Source organism: Podarcis raffonei, chromosome 8 (genome assembly GCF_027172205.1).
Source record: "Podarcis raffonei isolate rPodRaf1 chromosome 8, rPodRaf1.pri, whole genome shotgun sequence".
Lineage (NCBI taxonomy): Eukaryota > Metazoa > Chordata > Lepidosauria > Squamata > Lacertidae > Podarcis > Podarcis raffonei.
In genome coordinates this window covers 70,554,605-70,577,855 of record NC_070609.1, presented here as the reverse complement: position 1 = coordinate 70,577,855, position 23,251 = coordinate 70,554,605, and the positions used below count along the sequence as shown (strand labels likewise).

Below are 23,251 nucleotides of genomic sequence, written 5' to 3'. Positions count from 1 at the left end.
GGGGAAAGCTTGGTTTTAGCATGCAGTTCTGAAGCAAAGGGCCTTGGTTCACTTAAAATGAAAGATTGGTGTAAGTTATCTTTAGTTACTATTCAATTGTTGATTGTATTGAATTCCTGTATTCAGTTATAATCTTAAAATGGTGTGCGGGAGGGGATCAGATACAATTAGATTAGCCTCTGTAAGGAGCTATACTGGTTTTGGGTTGTGCCTATGCTTGTTAGGCTGAAGGAATACATAATAGCTGGTCCTGTTCTTGAAAATCCAGGAATTACCTGAACCTTCCTCCAGACTTATTACATAGTATGGGCACCTGAATGTTACCATTCTGACTAATCTTGGTAGCCAGCCATAATTTTGTATTTAGCCCACTGTGTAATCCAGTCCCATCATAATATTGTAATCATATTATCTGCGTTTTAAAAATTGCAATACAAATTGAGTAAATGTCTTGGGGGAGGATTGACCTGATGTATTCAAGTTATAGCACTTCCTTCCACCTATTCCCAACTACAAGCATTGATTCCTCACCAACTCTTTGAAAGATTCTATCAGTGGTGTCTCCGAAAAATTTTATGCGTCACTTGGGAAGAAAGGCGAACTAATGTCAGTGTACTGGAAGACGCAAAGATCACAAGTGTCGAAGCAATGATTCTTCAACATCAACTTCATTGGACTGGTCAAGTTGTTTGGTTGTCTGATTATTGTCTTCCAAAGCAACTACTCTATTCCCAACTTAAGAATGGAAAGTGAAATACCAACAAAAGAGGTTTAAAGATGCTCTCAAGGCAAATCTTTTAAAAAATGTGGTATAAGCACTAATAACTGGGAAACACTGGCCTGCGAGGGCTCCAATTGGAGAACAGCTTTTACCAAGGTTTTACAGACTTTGAAGAAGCATGAACTCAGGGTGAAAAGGAGAAACAAGCTAAGAGGAAGGCACCTTTGGCAAACCCTCACCGTGATCAACTCCCACCCATAAACCTATGTCCCCACTGTGGAAGGACGTGTGGATCCAGAATTGGCCTCCACAGTCACTTACACACTCACTGTTAAGACTGTTTTCATGGAAGACAATCTTACTTGACTTTGAATGATCGATCACCAAAGAAGACGAATCCTATGCACACTTATCTGTGAATAAGCTCTACTGAACTATCTTCTGAGTAGACATGCATAGGAAGAGTTTGCACACATGGAGGATTTGCTTTACAAGGGTTCTCCTGCCCCTTGTAATGCAGCCTTTTTTATTTATATTATTTATATATGTTTCAAAATGCTTGCTCTGTTGTTAGGTTTTAAAGTGCTAGATGGAGCTGGATAATGTCAAAGGGAGAAGAGTATGCAGCTTTGCCCTGTGGGATTTCCCCCCCCCCCCACACCTCATGCATTTTTTCTGTAGTCTTTTATTGCTGTTACAGTTTAGACTAAGCAAACACTTTCATTTCTAACGTTGTGAACTATGAACTTAGGAGGGTCTCTCTCCCTTCAGATAAAGCTGACTTCTCCCCTTCTGTTTTCAGTCTGGAACTAGCAAGGATTCCATTTAGCACAGATAATTGGTCTTAGCCTTCAGAGTGACTTGCTCAACTTCTGCATCTCCACATCTTGTAATTTGTTCTAATGATCCATATATTTGGAGGAGTTGAAGCTCTTCTGAGCCTTATCCTTATTGCCAGATTTGGGAGGGGCACCACCATGGCAAGTGGATTTCTGGAAACTTTGTGCAACTAAGATGCCTACGGCAAGAATACCAAAGCACTATACCTGATATTCCAGGTGCATAAGTAGACCCATCCCTTTCCAAAAGGGATGGAGATTATCTGGAGAAGTTCAGGTGTGAGAAGCTACTCTTAAAAAAACCATTTGACTACACCCGCCAAGTGCATGTGCAAGTACTTTGCATGGGCCTTTCTGAATCTTGCCTTTGTAGAGGGATCAACTTATTTCAGGAAAATCATGAACTTGTTGTCGCTGCTTGGTTTCCTGAGATACTGAGTTAATCTATGTTTGGCATCAAAGATTCCAACCTACACTCCTGACATTTCAACCAAAACCATGAATTGTAGAGCCATGTAAATTTGGTTACTTTTTCCTCCTTGTTCTCATTCTCATTTTCTTTCGGTAGGTGATCCATGTACCATATCATCTCAGATGGAACTGGAAGAAGCATTCCGTTTGTACTGTCAGCATAGAGATGAAGGGCTCATTATTCATGGTAAATGATGGTGCTGCCTGAAACAATCTGTTTAACTTTAAACAGCAATTTTACATACCTTTTTGTATGGTATCCTCTTAGCAGTCAGTTTTACTATTTGAAGCTTTCGACAAAAAGTCTGGCTGTGCTCTTCTTTTCTGTCTCCTTTTGGAAAGATTATGTAATGCAAGTTTTGCTGCTTAAATCTTTCTAGTCCTGGATCTGATCCTATCCCCTCACAGCATCTTTCTATTCCCATATATGATCTTATCTCTCACCACTCTCCAAGCATGTACATGTCTTTCTGTACAATTTTTTTTAAAAAAATCCAATATGTGTATGTAATGCTCTCCATCTTGAAATAACCCTGTCTAAACATAGCTGGTATAGCTATAGCATTGGGTCCAGCAGATATATTTGATTTGATTATTTGATTATTTAATTTCCATACTGCTTAATATATTAAAATATATCTCAGTGGTGTATAAAAAACTATGAAATTCATATGAATTGGCCCCAATATCCCCAGTTGCCTGTGTCTGCCAGCCTTGATGTTGTTTTGATGTGCAAGCTCATCAGTCTCATGTTTCAGTTTTCCCCTCTTCTACATTTGTACTTCTTTATTTTAAAGTATTCCTCAAAGAGCACTCTCTTTATCTAGTACTCTTCATCCTATAAATCAGTTCTTAGCACCTATTGCTTCTGCAAACATTTCCTAAGTCACCACAGTCCTTTTTTTTTTTTTGCCTTCTGTACTGACTGGATCATCATCTATGCCATTTGAAACCCTGTTGTCTGCAGCTTTGTCCTAAACCATATATTTTTAAGACACTGCCCTGCCTTTCTGTTCTTCAGTTGTGGAAGTAATATATGATTATTGTTTTTGGATAAAACAGTGAATGGATAAAAATGTAATTCATTAAGACATAATATATACTTTTTGTTTTATTGCAGTTTTCCCCAGTGTTCCAGAAAAGCCAGGCATGCCATGTCCAGGAGAAGACCGTAAGTACTTGAATGTGGTGGTCCATTCTTTTGTGTGTGTTTGCATTACAGTATAAAATACTGTATAAAATACAGTATAAAATATTGAAGACAGGAGTGCCTGGCGTGGTCTGGTCCATGGGGTCACGAAGAGTTGGACACGACTAAACGACTAAGCAACAACAACATAAAATACCATCTTTTCATTGAAAATATTTTTGTTATGAAAAGCATGTTTGTGTCCTTCAGAATGCTGGTGATGTACTGTGAAGTGTGTTTGGAGGTATTTAATTTATTTCACTCATTATCACATTAATAAGTGGTAATACTTTCAGCATAGGTGAAAAGGATAAATTTATTGCCTGTTACATAAAATTGTTTAGTAGTTGAGCAGCATTTAAGCTGATAGTTCTTTATGCACTAATCCTTCTTCTTCTAAAGTTGTGAAAGTATTAGAACAGTATTTTATGAGAAGAAGTTGGGCCAGAGTTTCAGATATATGCATTAATGCAAGGCCCTTGGGTACCTTACTTTTCCAAGTGTGGGTGGTCTTATGCAAATAGATGCTGAAAGTGTCAGAAAGTGTCAGTTAAGGCTAGTGAGGTCAGTATAGTATTGGTCTTGTGGTGCAGAAATACTGCAGTTTGTTGGATCCAGACTAAATTAGTTGCATTTCATTCCCACTGAAATCAGTGGGACTTAAAGCCTGTTCAACTTGTCTCATGGATTTCAGTAAAACCTTAGTTTCACGATCTGGATCCAACCAACTTTATCAAACTATAGTCAACTCATGGAAACAGTTGCAATTAATTTGTGTAAACTGCTGAAGACACTACTGAAGATAATGTTAAATGTTCATATTTTGGGGTGTCTGCATGTCACATTGTTGCATGATATCTATATTTTAAAGTACAAAGAAAATTGCACATAGCATCCCAAAGTTTGTAAACATTTAGTCTACATGCAAATAAGCACATGACTAATTCCTTGAGCCTGAGGGAGATTAGGACTTGTGCTTCTAAAAAGAGCAGACCCTGTTGCTAAATGACATCAGTAGAAATTTGTAAAACATTTGTGATACAGCATTGTTGAGGAGGGCCTGCTGTTCAGGAGTGGGTGGTAGTTTTTAAAAACCTTGAGCTACTTTCGGCGTTTACCCATAAAAACAAAAACAAAATGGCACAATTAGAGGCCATCTCCAAGCCACAATTTGAGGCAGCGCTATATATTTTATTGAACCAACCACTGTAACTGAAGTCTTCCTTGGCAGGTAAAATAAGCCATGTCTATAAGATCCCAGGATATTATCTGAAGGTACATGAGACCACCACTTTGCGGAAGCTAAGCAGGTCTGGTCAGTAAAATGTCTGGGGTATATAATGCAGGAAATAAAGTTTTTGTATTCAGAAGTCTGGATATCCCTTTATTCATTCATCTGCTGAGGTTGGTTCAATAAAATCTATCTCCTTAACATTTTTTATTAGTCTGCCTGCCCACGTGTTTGTGTTAGTAAACTGGACTAAAAGGGGTATTTGTGTGTGGAGCTCAACTTCTATGAAGCTTCCCTCCCTCCTCCTGGAGGTTATTCCTGCTACAAGATATGTTTATAACCCTCTTCTGTGGAATCAACTTTAATAATAACGGAGAATTCTGGAAAGCAAGCAATTAGTCCTAGATCTACTGTTCCTATAACAGAGCAGTTTTTATGGACCATCTAACAAAACATACAGGTACCTTATGTGCCCAGGTCCTTAGGCATGCCTAAAGCAGCATTTGAACAGCAGAACCCCTAATTCCCTTGAGTTTCAAAAGCAGACTACAGCTTATGTGTGAGGGGAGGGCTGCCGTTCAAGCATTACATATTCAGAGCCCCTTATATGTATACGGAAGTAGTTGTGCCGTTCCTGCTCTGTAGTGAATCAAAGCTAGAAAGGAAAGAATCACATACAGGTTTGGGGTATTGAAAGAATCACATCCTGGAATTTACTTGAATAAACTCTAGTTGTCTCTTATAAACTGAGAACAAGGAAGATTTATTCCCTGGTATTTAGTTACAGGAAAATCTTCAAAGCATCGTGGCAAGATTGCTCAGTTTTCAATGACCTTAATAGAGTGAAACTAGAAATTGGTGTCAGAGAAATGCTTGGTGATCCGATTCAATCTGTGTCCTCACTGACCATTGCTATTATGCATTCTGCTTGATGAGGGTAGACCTAGGATCGATTCACACAACCCTTTTAGCATGTCAGCATGCAACTTGATGGTGCTCATTTCTGATAAGACTATTTCAACATATAATAAAAAGTAGATTATCAGTCCTTGAATTTGTCCTCCGAAATAAGAGGCTGCTAGTTCACTTAGTAAAATCCGATTTTCTTTTTGCTTATAGGTAGTCAGCATTTGAGCAGAAAACTGAAGGCTGAGGATGACAATGTTACAGAGACAGGGTTGGCATGCTTTTAAACATTGAGGGTCATGCTAATATATTCTGAGATAGAAGATTGCAGTGAATTTGTGTATAAACCAAGATCTTAATAGTCCGTATATTGTACTAAAATGCCCCAGACTTTCCATTCAGCCTTTGTTTAAATACCCTTTATGCATGGCACACCTTATGGAGTCTTAGGCTAACAAATAAACTGGAGTTTGGATAGCCAGGGAAACAGAACTATGTCCTTGCAGTGCAGATGGTGTACTGTGGGTATAGTAGTAGTATAGTATAGTAGTAGTAATGCCTGGAAACCTGTGACCACTTAGCTCAGAAATAAATGAAATCTCTCTGGGGCTTCTTTACAGGTCCCAGTCTCTTCCAGCTATGGTAAATGAAATAGTACTAGCTGTTGAAAACAAACACATTTCTGCATATATTAATGATTACGAAAAGTGGCTTTTAAAAAGGCCCCTAGACCAAAGCCTAACGCTTCATAGTTTGGATATAGCCCTTCAATTCCCTCATTGAATAACTATTCAAATGGGTACTTTTATTAGGGCAGCAGGTACTTTTGTGTACATTGTTGTGTGAGGCTGTGATCTGAAAAGCGGCTTATAAATACTCTGAATAAATGAATAATAAAGACAGTTAGCTTAGTACTCATAGAGGTCTTGATTTGACAGGCACATTTATAAATTATGGATCTGTATAGACTCGGTTGACCTAGTTCTTCACTGGTATGTAGAATGCGCACGCTACTGCTGTGTTAGTGGTCAGGTTGAATCACACTTGAATTGTTTGAAAAGCCTAGTAGGATGCAGTTGGTGAGGATTTGTGTTGAGAAGGCAGATATTATCTATATTCTATAGGCATGGAACCTTACTGGAAACATGGTGCTGAGAGAGCTGCCTGTATTACTAAGCATTAAAGATGGTTACCAACCAATAAATGGTATTGGCTAGGATTAATTATTAACTGTTCAAACAACTGTGGCCTGTACTGCACACTTGGACTATGCTCAAGTGTGAGCAATGCTTGTATATAAATTATCTGGTTTCAGTCAATGTCATTAGCAGCATATTAAGTGTCTTTATACAGTCAACTGTAAAATAAAGTTTTATATGAGAGATAATATAGTAAGAATCTGCTATATTTATATTGATAAATTTCTCAATGTAAATAAAGTTGAAACTTTAAAAATCTTTTATAAACATTGGTTTAATTGATTTTAAAATTCTCACTCATTCTTCTGTCTGGTGTTTATAGTGAGCCATATTTAAACTTCTATGCTGGAAAATTATTTTCAGGGACAAGTGAGAAATTGTAATTCTTTGTTCACTCAAAATATGCTGCCGCTTAAATTAGCAATCTGTTTGTGCAGACTAATTTTCTACAATTGTACAAAAATATGGACTTTCTGGAATGAGTTGAATAGAGAGCAGTTGGACAAATTGTCCCTCCCCTCTGCTTTACGACTCCACATATTTTATATCAGGTTATTAAAAAATAGGTATTTTATCATGATTTGTGAGCAGAACCCTGATTTCTGGCCTTATTTTTTGAGTGTGAGCCTGCCTGTTTACATTTTTTGTTGCCATAAACTTTGGTATACATGAAAGCAGTAGTTGTTTCCTTAAATGCTTTTCACTTACTCTGATTTTTAAACGTTAGTGATGGCTTTTTGCTTTGGTTCCATTTGAAAATAAGATGTGATAACTATATTTTCCTATTAGCAAAGCTTTGTATACTATTAATTCAACAGGGCTAGTTTGCATCTGTTTCAAGCAGCCATTCTAAATTGTGTTCCTGAAACATATTGAACTATATTTTGTTCAGAAGCTTAAATAAATATTTCAGGCTTATTTTATTTAATAATGTAATCAGACTTTCCTCCTACTCTTATGAGAATCCCATCTGCAAACCACAACAGTCTGATATAAAATAGGATTTCACCATTGTTCAGTCTCTGAACTCATAGTGACCCTGTTTGTGTTCCCACCCCTTCACCTCCTTGTCTGAATTATCATGTGTGTGTAAATGCTATCTTTAATCCTTAATCAAAGGTCCTGGGCGTGACAACAGCAATTTCCTTAATCAGGACTGATACATATGCAGATCAAGTTGGAATTCTGATCTGTGGAGTAAGGTTGTAGAGTACTGGAGCTCCTTAATGCAGGTTCATATGTGCTAATTGATTCATGGATGTAAAATGAAATGATCTCTCTTGGATGTCAAATGTTACCCACTTGCCTTCGGGCCTAGGATGCATTTATCCGGGCTAAGTATTTAGGAAATAGTTAAAACCACATTATGAAAGGTGGTTGAGGCACTCTGTAGGAAAAAGCAAGTGAAGCCTTATCTACTACTTTATTGCCAAGAAACTGGCTCTGGGCTCTGTGGTGTTGGAGGAGTAACAGTGCAGGCTTCCGGTTTGGGATCGCAAGCAGCAGGGAGCGTGGAGAAGCCGCTGAGAGCTTTTCCGAGCTTCACGGGGGCTTGGGGGACAACGCAAGTGTTGGGATACTGCCAGGGAGATAAAGTCCATCTGAGCCCCCAAGCTCCTGCCGGACGATCCATCGATCTCCCGTAGACAGGCAATATCAGCAATCAGCGACACGAAGCCTCAAGAAAACATTGCCACATTCTTGGACTGGTGCACACTCTATCAGCAGAATTCACACAGCAAAAGATGCACAGCAGGAGAGCATATTTACAGTTTATTCAGCGTTGGTCAGAACAAAGAAACCATGACTGCCTGCTCCGGCTGCTCAGGCAACAAGAAAAAAAACGAAAGCAACTGACAACAGAAACATCCTGTGAGACAGGAAATACGCAGGCTGTGACACAAACATCCTGCTCCCTTTTAAGGTGGAACGGAAATATCCTAACATCAACGGCACTGCGACCCCCAAAATCTCAAGGGGGGAACCCTTGAGGGACAAGCTATCCAGCAGCGTTGGAGTGGTTCCGATGTTTTTTTTGGGTTTTTTTTAAGGACTCGGGAACAACGGGACTGAGAAACGCGAATGGTAAGCTCTGCGGACCCCGTGCAGCGATGCCTCTAGCTCCCACTGAAAAAGCGACAAACCTCTGTAACTTTAAGAACAAAACCCTTAGTGTTTCTTGAACAATTCTGAGCTAAAAACCTGGATTATACACTAAGTGAGATCTGGATGTAAAAGGATTTATCTGAGGAATCCAACCCGTTTTTCGGAGTGAAAATGGCGCAGGATACATAATCTTAAGATGGAAGGAAGGAAGTGACTCTGCACCCGCTGTAGAAACAGAAAAGTGAAAGTCCTCAGCATTATTTTAAGTGAGGCGAAAGTAACTAAGTAACACAAAGAGAAACGAAAAGACCCTTAAAGACTTTGTATTTTTTTGGGGGGGGGGGAAGAGTGTTAAAAAGAACTGAACAGAGTGGTTATAAAAGAGATAAATACTTGAAAGCTTTGAAATCTGTTACAGAAGCATAAGGGGACAGAAGGAGAGAAGAGAAAGGATGATATAAAGCAAAAGACTTAAATCAAAATAACAACTTCTACTCATTACCCCTTTGTTTGAGCAATGGATTAAGTAAAAGTACAGACTTCTGTCTCTTCTTTCTGAAGCTTTTATTTTGGACTCTAATACCCTTAAAGAGTTTAGATTTTTGACGTTTCCTCTTACCTCCTCCTAAGCTGTTGAGAACTTTATATATACCGAGCTCAAAGGGACACACACACATATATATATTTCTATTTGATCGTCTACTTCCTCCTTTTGATTACCCTGGACCCTAAAGGGTTTGGAGATTTTGGTTTGTTTTTGGGACCAGATTTGGATATTCACCTTTCTTGGACAGATTGGACTTAATTTTTGGATTTTTGAGCCTCTGGATCTTCTAATAACAGTTTAATATCGGATTAAGCCAGCAAGTGGCTGAAGAGCATTGAATCTGAAATAACATAATGGAACATCACAGCATAAATCATATAGAATACTTTACAAATCATCAGTAAAACAATCACAAATCTTAAATAAAACAATTACCATCTATGTAACACTATTAACAAAACAACTAAAAAATAAGCTAAACATCACAGTTACACCAAGAATCATATTATAGGATTCATAGAGTACGACAGCATCCATATCTGTAAAACAGTATTAACAACATTAACAGAACAGCAACAGAACGAAGTGTTGAATTTGTACATGTGCTCTCCCCTCCTTTATGACTCATAAACTTTCATTCTATTTAATGCACAGTTTGATATAGTCCACACCAATAGGCCTCTCCGAATAAAAAAAGGGGGGGGGGAATATCTGTTGGAGAGTGAAGATGTGGTTGAAAAAGCTAAAACTGCATTAAAAGACTACTTCAGCCTGAATCTTAATAAAGAAACAAGTTTGGGCACAGTCTGGGACGCCAGTAAGGCGGTCCTAAGAGGTTTTTTTATTCAGCAAAATAGTTATAAAAGGAAAGTAAGAGAACAAAAGAAAGAGGAAATTCTTAGTCAGTTAAGAGAACATGAGAAAAAATTAACAATAAATCCGAAAGACAAAGTCTACAAATAATAAAAAGGTTACAAACACAGTACTCAATGTTAACTAGTCAAGAAATTGAATGGAAACTTAAGTTAATGAAACAAAAATATTTTGAGTCAGCTAATAAAACAGGTAAACTATTATCCTGGCAACCTCGAAGAAGGCAAAAACAAAATGTGATAAACAAGACACAAATTGGGGAACAACTGATAGAAGACCCAAAAAAAATAATGGAAAATTTCCTCAAATTTTACGAAGGGCTTTATAAAAAGGAAGATGAAGAGATAAACCAAATAGAAAAATACCTAGAAGACTATTGCGGGAAAACTATAACAGAGGAAGAAAGAACTCAACTAAATAACCCCATAAAAGCAGAAGAGATCCAAGAAGCGATAAGGAAAATGAAACCAGGAAAATCCCCAGGACCGGATGGATTGTCAGCTAAATATTATAAAGTATTAGAAAACCAACTAACACCAGTGCTATGTGACATCATGAATAATATATTGAAAGGAGGAAAGGCACCAGAGACATGGAAAGAGGCCCACATCACGATGATCCCTAAACCAGATACGGACAAATTAAATATTAAAAACTACAGGCCTATATCATTATTAAATAACGACTATAAAATTTTCGCAGATGTGATGGCAAACAGACTTAAAAAATGTCTCATAAATTTAATACACAAAGATCAAGCAGGATTTCTTCCACATAGATTACTTAAAGATAATATAAGGCAGACCATAAATAATATTGAATATTTGGAATGCAAAAATGAAGTACCAGCGGCGCTGATTTTTATTGATGCCGAGAAGGCATTTGACAATGTCTCTTGGCAATTCCTATTAAAAAGTATGGAGAAAGCAGGGATAGAGGGCGAGTTCATGGAAGGAATAAAAGCTATCTATTCGACTCAATCCGCTAAATTAATTATAAATAATAACCTAACAAATTCATTTAAAATCGAAAAAGGAACAAGACAGGGATGCCCTCTATCCCCGCTTTTATTCATTATGGTATTAGAGGTAATTATGAATAAAATAAGAGTAACACCAGAGATCCGAGGGATTAAAATAGGAAGGAAAGAATACAAACTAAAAGCGTACGCAGATGACTTGATGTTATCCTTAGAAAATCCACAAAAAAGTGTAAGCAAAGCTCTGGAGATGTTAGAAGAATTTGGCAAGCTATCTGGTTTTAAATTAAATAAAATAAAGACAAAAATGCTGACTAAAAATATGAAGAAAGAGGAAAAAGAAGAATTGGAAATTCAGAATGGAATTAAGGTGGCAAAAAAAATAAAGTACCTGGGAATCTGGTTGACCACAAAAAATATAAATTTAATACAAGAGAACTATCTTACAACATGGAAGGAAATAAAGAAAGATTTAGACACATGGAACAGAGTAAAATTATCGTGGACGGGAAGGATGGCAGCAATAAAAATGAATGTTCTCCCACGAATGTTGTTTCTATTTCAAAGCATACCAGTGATTAGAGGCTCCAAAATGTTTACAGATTGGCAAAGAACCCTTTCGAAATTTATATGGAACGGGAAAAGGCCAAGAATTAGATTTAAACTGCTTACAGACCGGAGAGAAAGGGGGGGATTCTTGGTACCCAATTTGAAGTTATATTTTGAGGCCTCCTGCCTGTGTTGGCTAAAAGATTGGATCACTTTGAAAAACACCGACCTATTAGACTTAGAAGGCTTTAACAACAGGTTCGGCTGGCATGCCTATTTGTGGCAAAATAAAGGAGAAGTACATAAAGATTTCACAAACCATATTATAAGAGGACCACTATATGAAGTCTGGGAGAATAACAAAAAAACTTTTAGAATGGAAAACACCTTGGTGGCTATCACCAATTGATATTTTAACTATTAAAAAGACAAATATGGAGGGAGAAAGATTGACCTACGAAGACCTACTGATATGATCGGAAAGTGGATGGAAGATGAGAACATATGAGGAGTTGAAAAACAAATTAACAGGCTGGCTGCAATTCCACCAAATAAATGCAAGGTGGAAAGAAGACAAAAAAGTAGGGATAAATGAGAAAAAATCCAAATTCCAGATAGAAATAATTGAAGGTAATACCAAGTTATTATCTAAAATGTATAACATACTATTAGAATGGGACACCAAAGATGAAGAAGTAAAAGAGGTCATGACAAAATGGGCAATGGACATGGGATATAACATAGAATATGATAAATGGCTGAAATTATGGACGAATGGAATGAAATTTACGGCATGTGTCACACTCAGAGAAAATTTAGAAAAGATGATGTACAGGTGGTATATAACACCGGCAAAATTAGCGAAACTGTATAAGACAGCAAATAAGACCTGCTGGAAGTGTAAAACCAAAGAAGGCAATTTCTGTCACATGTGGTGGACATGTGAAGAAATGAAGAGATTTTGGGAACTCATTTACAATGAGTTAAAAAAAATATTTAAATACACCTTCCCTAAAAGACCAGAGGCCTTCTTACTAGGTATAATTGGAGAGGAAATCAAAAAAGAAGATAAGACATTATTTCAGTATGCCGCAGCTGCGGCTAGAATATTAATTGCTCAAAATTGGAAAAACCCAAACACTCCAGCGATTAAAGATTGGCAAATAAAATTATTTGAATTTGTTGAATTAGCGAAGTTGACACAAAAAATTAGAAACCAAAAAAACACAAAGTTTATTGACGACTGGAACAAATTCATGGTATACATTGAAGGAAATTATAGAAACTTAAAACTACAGCTGGCTTGGTATAGATCTTATGATGTGTAAAACATTAATAATTAATAACTGCAGGTAAATGAAAGCATTGTTATCAAGAAGCCCAAAATCGGGAGGGAAGGAGGTCAATAGGTGTGCAGAGGAAAGACTTAAATAACTAAAGATACAAAGATTTAAGTGAGAAGACTAAGAAAAATGGTGTTAATTTTGTAATTTGTTTGGATATTTTTATGAAATTGTTGATTTGTTCTTTCTTTTGGTCAAATATTCGAAACTCAATAAAAAGAGATTAAAAAAAACAGTGCAGCCTGATGTGGCTGCAGTATCATTTATTAAAAAACAAACTGTGGCTGGCAACTTTGAGTTTTGAATTGGCTTTCGGCTTCTGATTCCTTGCCTATGGAGAACCATAACAATACCTCTGTTGTAGCTGCTTGCTGTGGCCTCGTGAATGTATATTTATTAGCAAAGTCTCTGTCCATAATATTACAGGAATATTTGTTCTTTCTGTCATCGGCTCCTTGACATCCATGCCATGTTTTAGTTTGTGCCTCAGCTGCTAGCTACAGCCTCCCAAGGGAGCCAGTACCACCCGTGCCTGGATACATGAGGCAGAGATGTGAAAGAGAGAGAACAGGGATAACCAGGCTTCCATTAAATATTTGTTCTTAATGTTCAGGCTGATTCTGCCTGTCGCCCTTTCTGGGTGTGTAGTCCTATTCACACAGCAGCATCAGTGAAATAAGGGCAAGGGGAAATCTCATTGCATGCCTGCTGCATTGTAAAGCATAAAGAATTACATGCTGAGGAAGCAAAAGAATAAAACCCAGTGAGTAATGCATTTCTTTTCTGTAGATTTTATGTGCCTTTACTGTGATTGTTGTGAACCGAAGCCATTGATGCAGTATGTCTGTGCATGTGGTGCAATAGATAATAGAAGTCAGCATTTTGCTTATCTAGCTGCCTTAGCCTACAGTCCTCCTCTGCAACCACAATTGCTACTAACACAGATTTCGCCGCTGCCTCTTGCGTGCACTGGGATGTGGCTGAAAGAGCTCTGAGACATAGTGGGGGGTGGGGGGGATTTGCCCTGAAAAGACGTGTTCTTGCCAGGTGACGGGTTTTTTTGGGGGGGGGGGCACAGAGACCAGACAGAGGAGTATGCAGAGTGAGTGATGCTGCTGCTAAGAGAGATTAATGAAGGAAATGTATCCCAAAAAACCTGACGGTATGTGAGTTGGGGCCTGTTTATTTGAGAGTATTGTTTTCTTTATTTCGCAGATTTGTTTAGTGTTTGGTTTAATTGGTTACATTTGAAAAAAAGCTTAAAATGAATTAGTGTATTCTGTCGTCATGCTGAGGAGAAGTCGAATGGTACTGCATTGCTACATCAGACTAAATCAGTATGTTTAATGGTCAAATTGTATTTTGTGCAGTAGCTGATGTTAACGTATGCTAGAGCTTTATTTGATATTTTTCAACATAGGACTAGAAGGGAAGAATCATTTTGCTCTTGTTTACTGTATAGCAGCCCCCCCCCTCCAATGTCCTTTTCAAGTCATTGAGCCACAGAATCTGATCAAGGAATCTAATCATATTTATTCACAGGAGTCTTCAGCCATAAAAAGACAATCTTCTTTTGCCAGGTATATATTTTATATTTGGTACTGGTATTTGTATATTGGAGCCGGTTGTTGTTCCTTATGATCCATTTGCCGTATATTGTTGTTGAAAATTAAATTATAGGTCTTAAATGGTTTTCTGGTGTTTAATCAGCATGTTCCCTTGGGAATTTTTGTTCTATCTGTGCAACATATTATAAGGACGTAGTACATGGTATCTCAAATGGAAGGAAATAACGGCTTGTGGCCTGTAAATATTGTGCAACGCATACGGGCAGGTTTTCCCTTTATTTGTTGCTGTATTAGCAGCAATGATTAGGTTATTCAGAGCACGTGAACAAGACCCATCCCCCAGTGAAGAAAAGAGTGACTGCGACTATAGAGGCAACTCTGAAGACATAGCTTTGCTTGCAGAGAGCATTTCTTTTGTACTGCAACTACAGTACTAAGAAATGAGGTTTATTGGCTAGACAGATTGTGTGTGTGGGAGTAGTACAACCGTTTTTGTAAAAAGTAAACAGTTACGTAGATATTAGCTGTACCGCTATTTATCAGCAGTGCTGAAATCCCTGATCTGCCCCTTTTAGTGTGCTTGTGCTGTGTGTCTCCATCCCAACCCCCAAAGTTCATACATGTTTTTTATCTCTGAAAAATAAATGGGGAATGGCTGTCATATGTCAGATTTGTTTGTTTGAAACAAGTTACATGACTTCTTCCTCTTTAATTGCAGCAATACTTTTCTCTCTCTTTTTCATTAAATCTGAAATGACCATAGCATAATAGCTGGGATTCAAAGAATCACACAACTATTTATTATGTGTTCATGGTGGCATTTGGCTTCTGTTTCTCAAGTGGCAGCCCTTCCTGTCACGTGGCAATCTACTTTTAAAATCTGAGGGCTTTCAAAAGCAGAGTGTTAGCTTACATATGGACCTGCTACTTTGGTCATACCTGTGTTTGCCCTTGACTGCATCTAAAGTACCTCTTTAGACATTGGTCTGTGTATGGAAACCTCTTTAAAGGGGTACTATTGGTTTGACTTTAGAAAGCACATGACCTGATTTTTACATTTCTAGTGCCATTGGATTGTATCAAACTACTATAAGTTTTACTCACAGTAGACTCATTGAAACTAATAGACCTTAGTCAAATCCATTAATTTCAGTGGACTAGGATTATCATTGGCTGCAACCCAGTACTGTCACACACTTTAAAATGTATTGGTTTGCATATAGTGGAAGTTTAATTTTAGGATGTCTAGTGCGTGGCTTTTGTCGTATGTTATACTACATAAAATTAAATGGCAAAGCTGGTTTATTTTCTTACACACATCTTAGCTCTGCCTTGTAATAAATTGCTCTGTCTTCTAGGGCCAGTGTCAAGGTAATTTTATTCAATCCTTTACTATCATCCCTTAGTTAGTAATAGTTAGTTTCAAAACCTGGTTAGAGAGAATCCTTGTTAGAGCTAGTCTTGGTTCATGGGTAATATTGGAGTTGACCTAATCCTTAAATAATAGTTAAGGCCACGGGGAGAGGCAGTTTGTATGTGAGGAACGTGTGCACTGTGCAATCCTGTAACCTATAGTCATAGTTAAGAGATTGTGAGTGTTATATCTAGCACCTTGTGCTATCACCTAGGCTTCATAATGCAATGTTCTTCTTAAACCTATACAGCTATCTCAAGCTCAAGCCTTGATTTTTAATATATGAACTTTTGACAGACCTGTTAATAAATTGCTTGACTGCTTGTTGGCTCAGATGTGCAATTGTGCTGAACTTGTTAAATAATCATTTTTCTTTCAGGAGTAATAGAGTCATGAGCAGTGTGCTCTGGTAATGAGAATCTCAAGGATATCTATCATAGTTCTTAAAAGGTGAAAGGGCATACCTAACTGCCCACAACTCTTAATTCAGCAATCACAGCTTTGTAATTTCATAGAAAGTTCAGAAGAGGCAGAATCTACAAATCAGTGACTGTATTTGCCTTTGATGCCAAACCCAAGGTTGTGATCCTGTGGTTGCTGGATTACAATGTCCATCATCCCTGACTATTGGTCATGCTGGCTGGGGCAGTAATCTCAAGGTCACAGGTTCCCCACCCCTGCACCAAACTGTGGTTTACTGTGATGTGCATGAGCCACAATAATCATCAGACTCATGTGCTCTCCCCTTCTGAATAACCAAGAGAAGTCTGGAAGCTTTTGCTTTCTGATTGCCATGCCATTCAGAAGTAGAATTCTGGTTTACCTATGATTAGTTTCAACCAACTAGCTTTGCAGTTAAAAGTTGGTTTATTTAATATTAAAAATAGTATTAACCACAGTTTGTAGCAGCTAAAGAGTGAAATTGAAAACTTCCCAACTTCCAGCTAGACAAATCTGAAGCTATCTTAAACCCGTTCGTGTTTTGCATGTTGCACTAAACCATGGCGTAAATGCAGCCACTGACTCATTTTGTATGTAATGCTAAGTCAAACTATGGGTTAGTTTGAACAAGCAAATATTCAGGTTCCTGAAGGGGATATCATGGCTCCTTTTCTCTTCCCAAATCATTTTACTTCTGGGCTGAGTTAAGGTACAGCTTGTGGTTTAGCTCTCACCAGACAAACCATGAGCTGAAATCAAAGTTTGTCCTACGATTTATAGTTTGTGGTTGTCTGGAACAGTTGTACCATGAGCCCAGATTCAGATAACATGCTAAGACAAACATTGGTTTAATTCAGTGCAGCAGCCAAATGGTTGGAGAGAAGCAAAGTGGTGGTCCATATTTGCTCATTGGTACTAAACCATGCTTTGGATGAGTGTCAGGTGCAAATGAGGGTGTTGTCTTCAGAGCTGAAAAAAAGGTGTGAAAATCAGTTTTCCAAAAGTTTAACTAGAAAATGTGCAGCATCTCCTATTGTGGAAAAATACCACACAAACCTATAGGCATATAGTCTATAGGCATATGTGTAATTCAGATATAATTGATAATGTTTAAAAACTTCAAGTGTTTGTAATTTGATGCAGTAATAAATACTACGCATGATCTATTATCATTAAAAATAATAATTACAAAAAAGTTTAACCTCTCTCCAGGAATCCACTTGTTTGCACTAAGTCATTTCTTGGCTTATCATTATGTGCAAACTGGGCTGTAGCAAGGACTAGAACAGTAGTGTAACTTTTGTTCTCAAACCTTGAAGCAGGTCTGATTGAAAGTGAATGACATAATTCTGCACATAAAGCAATAGTGGTCAAATGTATACATGTATTTTGCTGTTGCTAGGGCAACTACTATTTACTTGTGTACTGGCCTCAGTAATTTGAGAAACTTCAAGTAAGGCACTTAAAGTTTTATAGAAGTCTGCCAGCCCTCAACACCCAATTGCCATCCAGTTCTGTTAAGAAACAAATAGTTTATAATCTTATTTCTTCATGGTTTGACAGACAGGAGAATTGCATTTTGAATATAATATATAAAATATTGAACTTCTGAGAACTCATGTATAGTCAGAATTGATGTTCAGAATTATTTCTTGGTTGAAACCTACAGGGAAGTTGTGAATTGATTTAGTGTGAGGCTTTTCTTAATTATTATCAAGTAGCTTTAGAATCAAGGTTATGCAGAGATTTAAATAAAAACATAAGACTATTGACAGAGTGCTTTACACATACTAGTATTGTGTGTGAAATGTCAAAAACAGGTCCTCTTGTGGAGAATTGGCTGCATGTTACATCACTTTGCAGAACAGAAATTAAAGGAAACCAAAACAGCTGATTTAAACTGTTGCATTGTTTCCTAGAGTTGGACTATAAAGGAAACATCTGCAATTGTTTGTTTATAGTGACTTTCTGAAGCAAGTTGCTTTGCCCCTGGTTGAAATGATTGCTTTTTAATGTGGAGATGTCTAAAATATTCTCTTGTAGTGGAAATTAAAAGTACTTACATTATGTCAGTTAGGTTTGTAAATAGCCACCTGTGTGTTGAGTAAAAGTCACTTTAGGTGACCTGGCATGGATGTCTTGCACAATAGGAAAAAGTTAATTCTCTTTTCTTTCAGAGCCTAACATAGATATCTGTTGACAGGTGGACTAATACAGATTTCTGTTAGATGATAACATTTGCAGATTTATTGCAAGGCTGCGTTAAGCACAGCAGCATTTTTAATTTCTGACTGTTAGACAAGCAAAGTGCTGCCAGCTGAAGCAAAAATTACTTAAATTTCAGACTCATTTGATACTCTTGTTATGGCTTAATGCTACCTGAAAGAGCCTTGAGCTTGTTCATTCCTCTCTCCAGTGTAGCTATGAAGAGATTAAAAGTCTTTACTTCTGTTTTTAGCTAACCACACTTTGGCATTATGTCTGAACCAGGGCAAACAGTGGTTAGTCTCCACTATGGTGTACCTTTGTGGTAGGTAGTACTGTATTCTCAAATAAGTATACAGTATAAGTATATGTGTTTTTTAGTACAGCGGACAGACACAACACTTCTTTGGGAGAGCAAAAGAAAGTAATCCCTTTTGAACGTTAGTTTACTTTCTCTCTCACCGCCTCCATGTCTGTGCTGTGTAACTAACCTCTCACCTTCCCCCCTACCCCCATTTTTTTCTCATACAGTTGGAGAATAAACTTCCTTCTCCCAAGTTATGCAGAAACAAGCCAACTTCAAATGTTGGTTAATGAAGCTAGCTTGCTACAATAAACGATAGTTAACTTATGTTTAGTGTTACATCTAAATATTAAACTGCAGTTCATTGAAAACAGAAATGAAAGCTTCTAATATCCTCAACAAGAGGAGGGAGCAAATGAGCCCAAGGCTCATGCATGTAACATTGAAACATGTCCAAACCATTGTGTCTAAATCCAGTCAAAATCTGGAATAGTGTGTGGTATCGCTTCAGCTGGCATACATTATAGTAGCATCTACTCAGGGTAGGTTTGGTAGGCCATCCTGCTATAAAAATATTAGTCATGTTGGTGTAATCTGTGTCGGGAAAGCTTAAGCCTCTCCTGGCCTTAAAGGTCTGCTAACCCTTAAAGGTAGTACAGTGGTACCTTGGGTTAAGAACTTAATTCATTCTGGAGGTCCATTCTTCACCTGAAACTGTTCTTAACCTGAGGTGCCACTTTAGTTAAAGGGGCCTTCCACTGCCGCTGCGCCACCACCGCACGATTTCTGTTCTCATCCTGAAGCAAAGTTCTTAACCCAAGGTACTATTTCTGGGTTAGCGGAGTCTGTAACCTGAAGCGTCTGTAACCAGAGGTACCACTGTACTGAGTCCCAACCTGCAGTTCTGAGCTGGTTGTATGTTTCATGATCTCTGTCCAAGATTGTATCCCTTTAAGGCAAGGAGGAAGGTGGGAGGAGTTCACAGTTGCCTCTGTACTGCCTGGTTGCCACTTGAGTCCTTGCCTATGGCAATTGAGCTTCCTGCAAGTGACCAAGCATGTCTCCAATGGGAAGGCTTCCAGAAGACATAGATGGTTGTAGAGGGGTGAAAGGCATTAAAGTGTGAGTTTCTGCAAGGCTGAAAGATTAATGGAATTGTGCAGCATGTACGCAATTGGACTTTTACAAGCAAGCATTTCTTTTAACAGGTAATTAAATGTGGGTCTTAAAGCTGTATATTAAAGAAGCATCTGCTAGCTTTCCATAGTTGAGTGTTTCAATTAATGATGATAGATACGGCAACCTGTATAATTTTTTCCCTTTAAAAAAGCCCATTGGATTGAGTTTACTTGTGTTCAATCAACTAGGAATTGATCAGGCCATATATCTCAAACCTAATGTGGAGAGGATGACATAAGCTTGTTCTTGATAACTGAGTATGTGGATAGATACTAAAAGGCCCTGTGGGTGGGGCAGGGCAGGGCATAAAACATATTATTGGAATATATAGTTTATAACTAACAGTTTTATCTGTTCTTTTAGTCATATATTCTGTTGTTAGGATCTGCCCTGGGACCTTAAGGTGAAGGATGGGTACGAAATCTAAAAAATAAAGAATGACATTTATTGCACTATTAAGATAGCATTGGTTTGCTGTTTCTACTATGTGTACTTATGAATATATGGAACATTAGTAGTGGAGGCCATTTGGCAGTCTAAATAATGGAATATATGGTGTTTGATCTGAAATAATAACATGGGAAATGTGAAAGGTTATTCAGTCTATAAAAGTGCAGGAAGACAAGTCCTGTCCCCTGCCCCTTATGTGTTTAAGGGATGCACATCCCTGTTTCTTTTCACTAATGAACATTTTGCTGTCTTCCATTGCATTCCTCAACAAATCCACTATGATATTTCCAAGTCTTCCTACTTGGTATATTCAGATGAACACAATGCCCTATCCCTTAGCCATAATTACAGGAGTGTTATGGGATCCCATGCTTCTTTTCTTGGAATTCATGACAGCTAAGGGTTTGTCAGCATTAATGCTAGTCATGGTTGACACATAGAAAGAATCAAGTCCCTCCATTATATACACTGACTGACAGTGGCTCTCCAGGATTTGAGACAGGGATCCTTTCTTTCCCTACCTGGAGATGCTGGGAATTGAATCTGGGACCTTCTGCGTACAAAACAAATGTTCTCCATTGAGTTGTCTCACTGAGCTTACCAAGGCTTGCTGCTAATCATGGTATGAAGCTAGTTATCACTCTTGGTTAAAAACAAACCCAGATTAATGTTAACTATGGTTATAGTCTGTGACAGCATAAGCCTTACTCAGTGTTAAAGCCAGTGGGGAAAGGGTCAGCTTGCTTTTAGATATGGGAGGCCCACTGTCCATCCCTAAACCTTGAATAAGAGAATAGTATTATATCTGCATCAGTTCTGTGATACTCACAGGACAATTGCATGTATCAAGTGATGACCATAAAATTTTCTGCTGCTGCTGCAGAATCCAGGGTTTATTCCATGAAGTGTTGTTGTGGAGCTCAGATTTGGTTGATAGTACTTTCTTTCACTAAGTGCTAACTCATATGTTATGCTGCAGAAGTGTTTGCTCTTTGTGTGCTGTGCTTTCATAGGATGAATGTTGCAAAATGCAGAAGTGCAAGTGAATGCATAGCCATGGATGACTTGTATGTGCCTACTGTGTTTTTATATACATGCCTGTCCTTCACACTTTGCAGCATTCACCATCGCAGGCAGTATTGTATGTGCAGTAAATGCATCTGTTGCATGAAGCTTGAATCAGACTTCATTCCCATTTCTGTTCTGTAGTGAGAGAATTTATTAGCTCTGCTATTTTTTTTATCTGCTGTTATAACAGCTCTTGTTTGCTTTGTGGTTTCTATCAGTGTTGCTTTGATTATTATTTGAGATGATATGGGCTGGTTCAGTACCATGTGTGATACAATTCTCTTGTTGGGAGTTATTGGAGAGAAGCTGTCTTATTCCCCTCTGCTCTGATACATAGCTGAGTGTGTAATAAATATATGTGGGTTATAATATTGTTAAGTGTGACTGGATTGGATATGATTGCTTGGATGGTTGAGGTATTGTATGAAGTGGTAAATGATTAGATGGTTGTGTAAATGGGTGGTGAGAGTGACATTGTATGGTGAGGGTGACATTGTGTGGGGAAGGGCCATAGATCAGTGATAGACCATCTGCTTTGCACGCAAAAGATCCTAAATTCAGTCCCTAACACCTCCATATAGGACAGGGAGAGGGCCACTCCCCAGCTGATACCCCAGAGAGTTGCTTCTAGTCAGTGTGAGAATTGAACCAGATGGGACTATGGTCTGACTCAGTGTAAGCCAGCTTCTTATGTTGCTTTGTGAAGCTGCTATAGTGTATTTTATATAGGTTGGGAGTTTGTAACATTTTGCCTGGTAACTTACTCAATATATAAGTCAATATTGTACATTTATATGGGTTGGATTTTTCTTAATGTAAATCATCTACAATAAATCTATAATTTAAAAAATGGTATATTTTGATGTTCCTTAATGTAAGCAGCTTTGAGATCTGTGGATAGTAAGTGGGCTATCAAAAAATAAAATAAAAGCACTAGTCCTGAGATGCTCTGCAGGGAGGAGAAAAGGGGAGCAGCTGCATTGGAAGTCTGAAGCACCTGCAGAGAGATACAGGCAATGACGATTTAGGCGTATCCGAATGACACGTGATCGTGCACATGGACACAGTGCCGAACCCGGAAGGAGCTCCAAAACATCATAAAGATGTCACAGAAAGGGGCAAAACAAGATGGGATGGGGGCAGAGCGGGTTTATGCATACTCCTCTGATGCGTGTGGGTGTCCAGAATGGAACCCCCACGCAAACTAAGGATTGCCTGTACCGAATTCTCTCATATTCTACTGTGAAAATGTGTCTAGAGTGGAAGGAATTGCCATCAGGAATCTTCCTAATACAGTCGGTCAGTCTTATTAATGAAGAGGCAACAGAAGTCTCTTCATACATAATGCCAAACTGTGGTTTGGTAGTGCAGGATCAAGCCCTAAATGAACAAATTGCACTTAGTTGCCTCCTGGTTTGTGGCAAATCATCGTATGCAGTTATTTCTGAAGGCAAAATTTGTTTGGTGCTGTGCAGTGGCAGAGCTTCATGCTCCGGCACCAGGGGTGCGGAGAGCGGGCGGGGCTGGCATGCGTCCCGGAGGTGTGGCGGACCACCCGTAGGGGTGTGGTGCACCGCCTGTGGGGGCGTGGTGCCCGGTGCGGGCAGGGGGGCAGCCACGATGGCACCCCACTGGGATCACACTGCCGGGGGCGGTGCACTCCCCCCGC

General features: G+C 38.4%; 1 protein-coding gene across 7 annotated transcripts in view; it reads left to right on the top strand.

The window, feature by feature from the left end:
* Positions 1 to 23,251, top strand: part of PRKCZ (protein kinase C zeta) — a 106,426-nt gene that overhangs the window by 23,861 nt on the left and 59,314 nt on the right. For 6 of the 7 annotated variants that reach the window (XR_008331897.1, XM_053400676.1, XM_053400673.1 and 3 more), the window contains exons 4-5: positions 2,129 to 2,218; positions 3,152 to 3,202. Coding sequence is in view for 6 of the 7 variants with exons in the window: in XM_053400676.1 (XP_053256651.1) it covers positions 2,129 to 2,218; positions 3,152 to 3,202 (141 nt within the window). In the remaining variant the exon portion in view is untranslated. Of the gene's footprint in view, positions 1 to 2,128; positions 2,219 to 3,151; positions 3,203 to 13,999; positions 14,116 to 23,251 lie in introns of those variants that run through there. The other variant, XM_053400675.1, reaches the window with a different exon arrangement.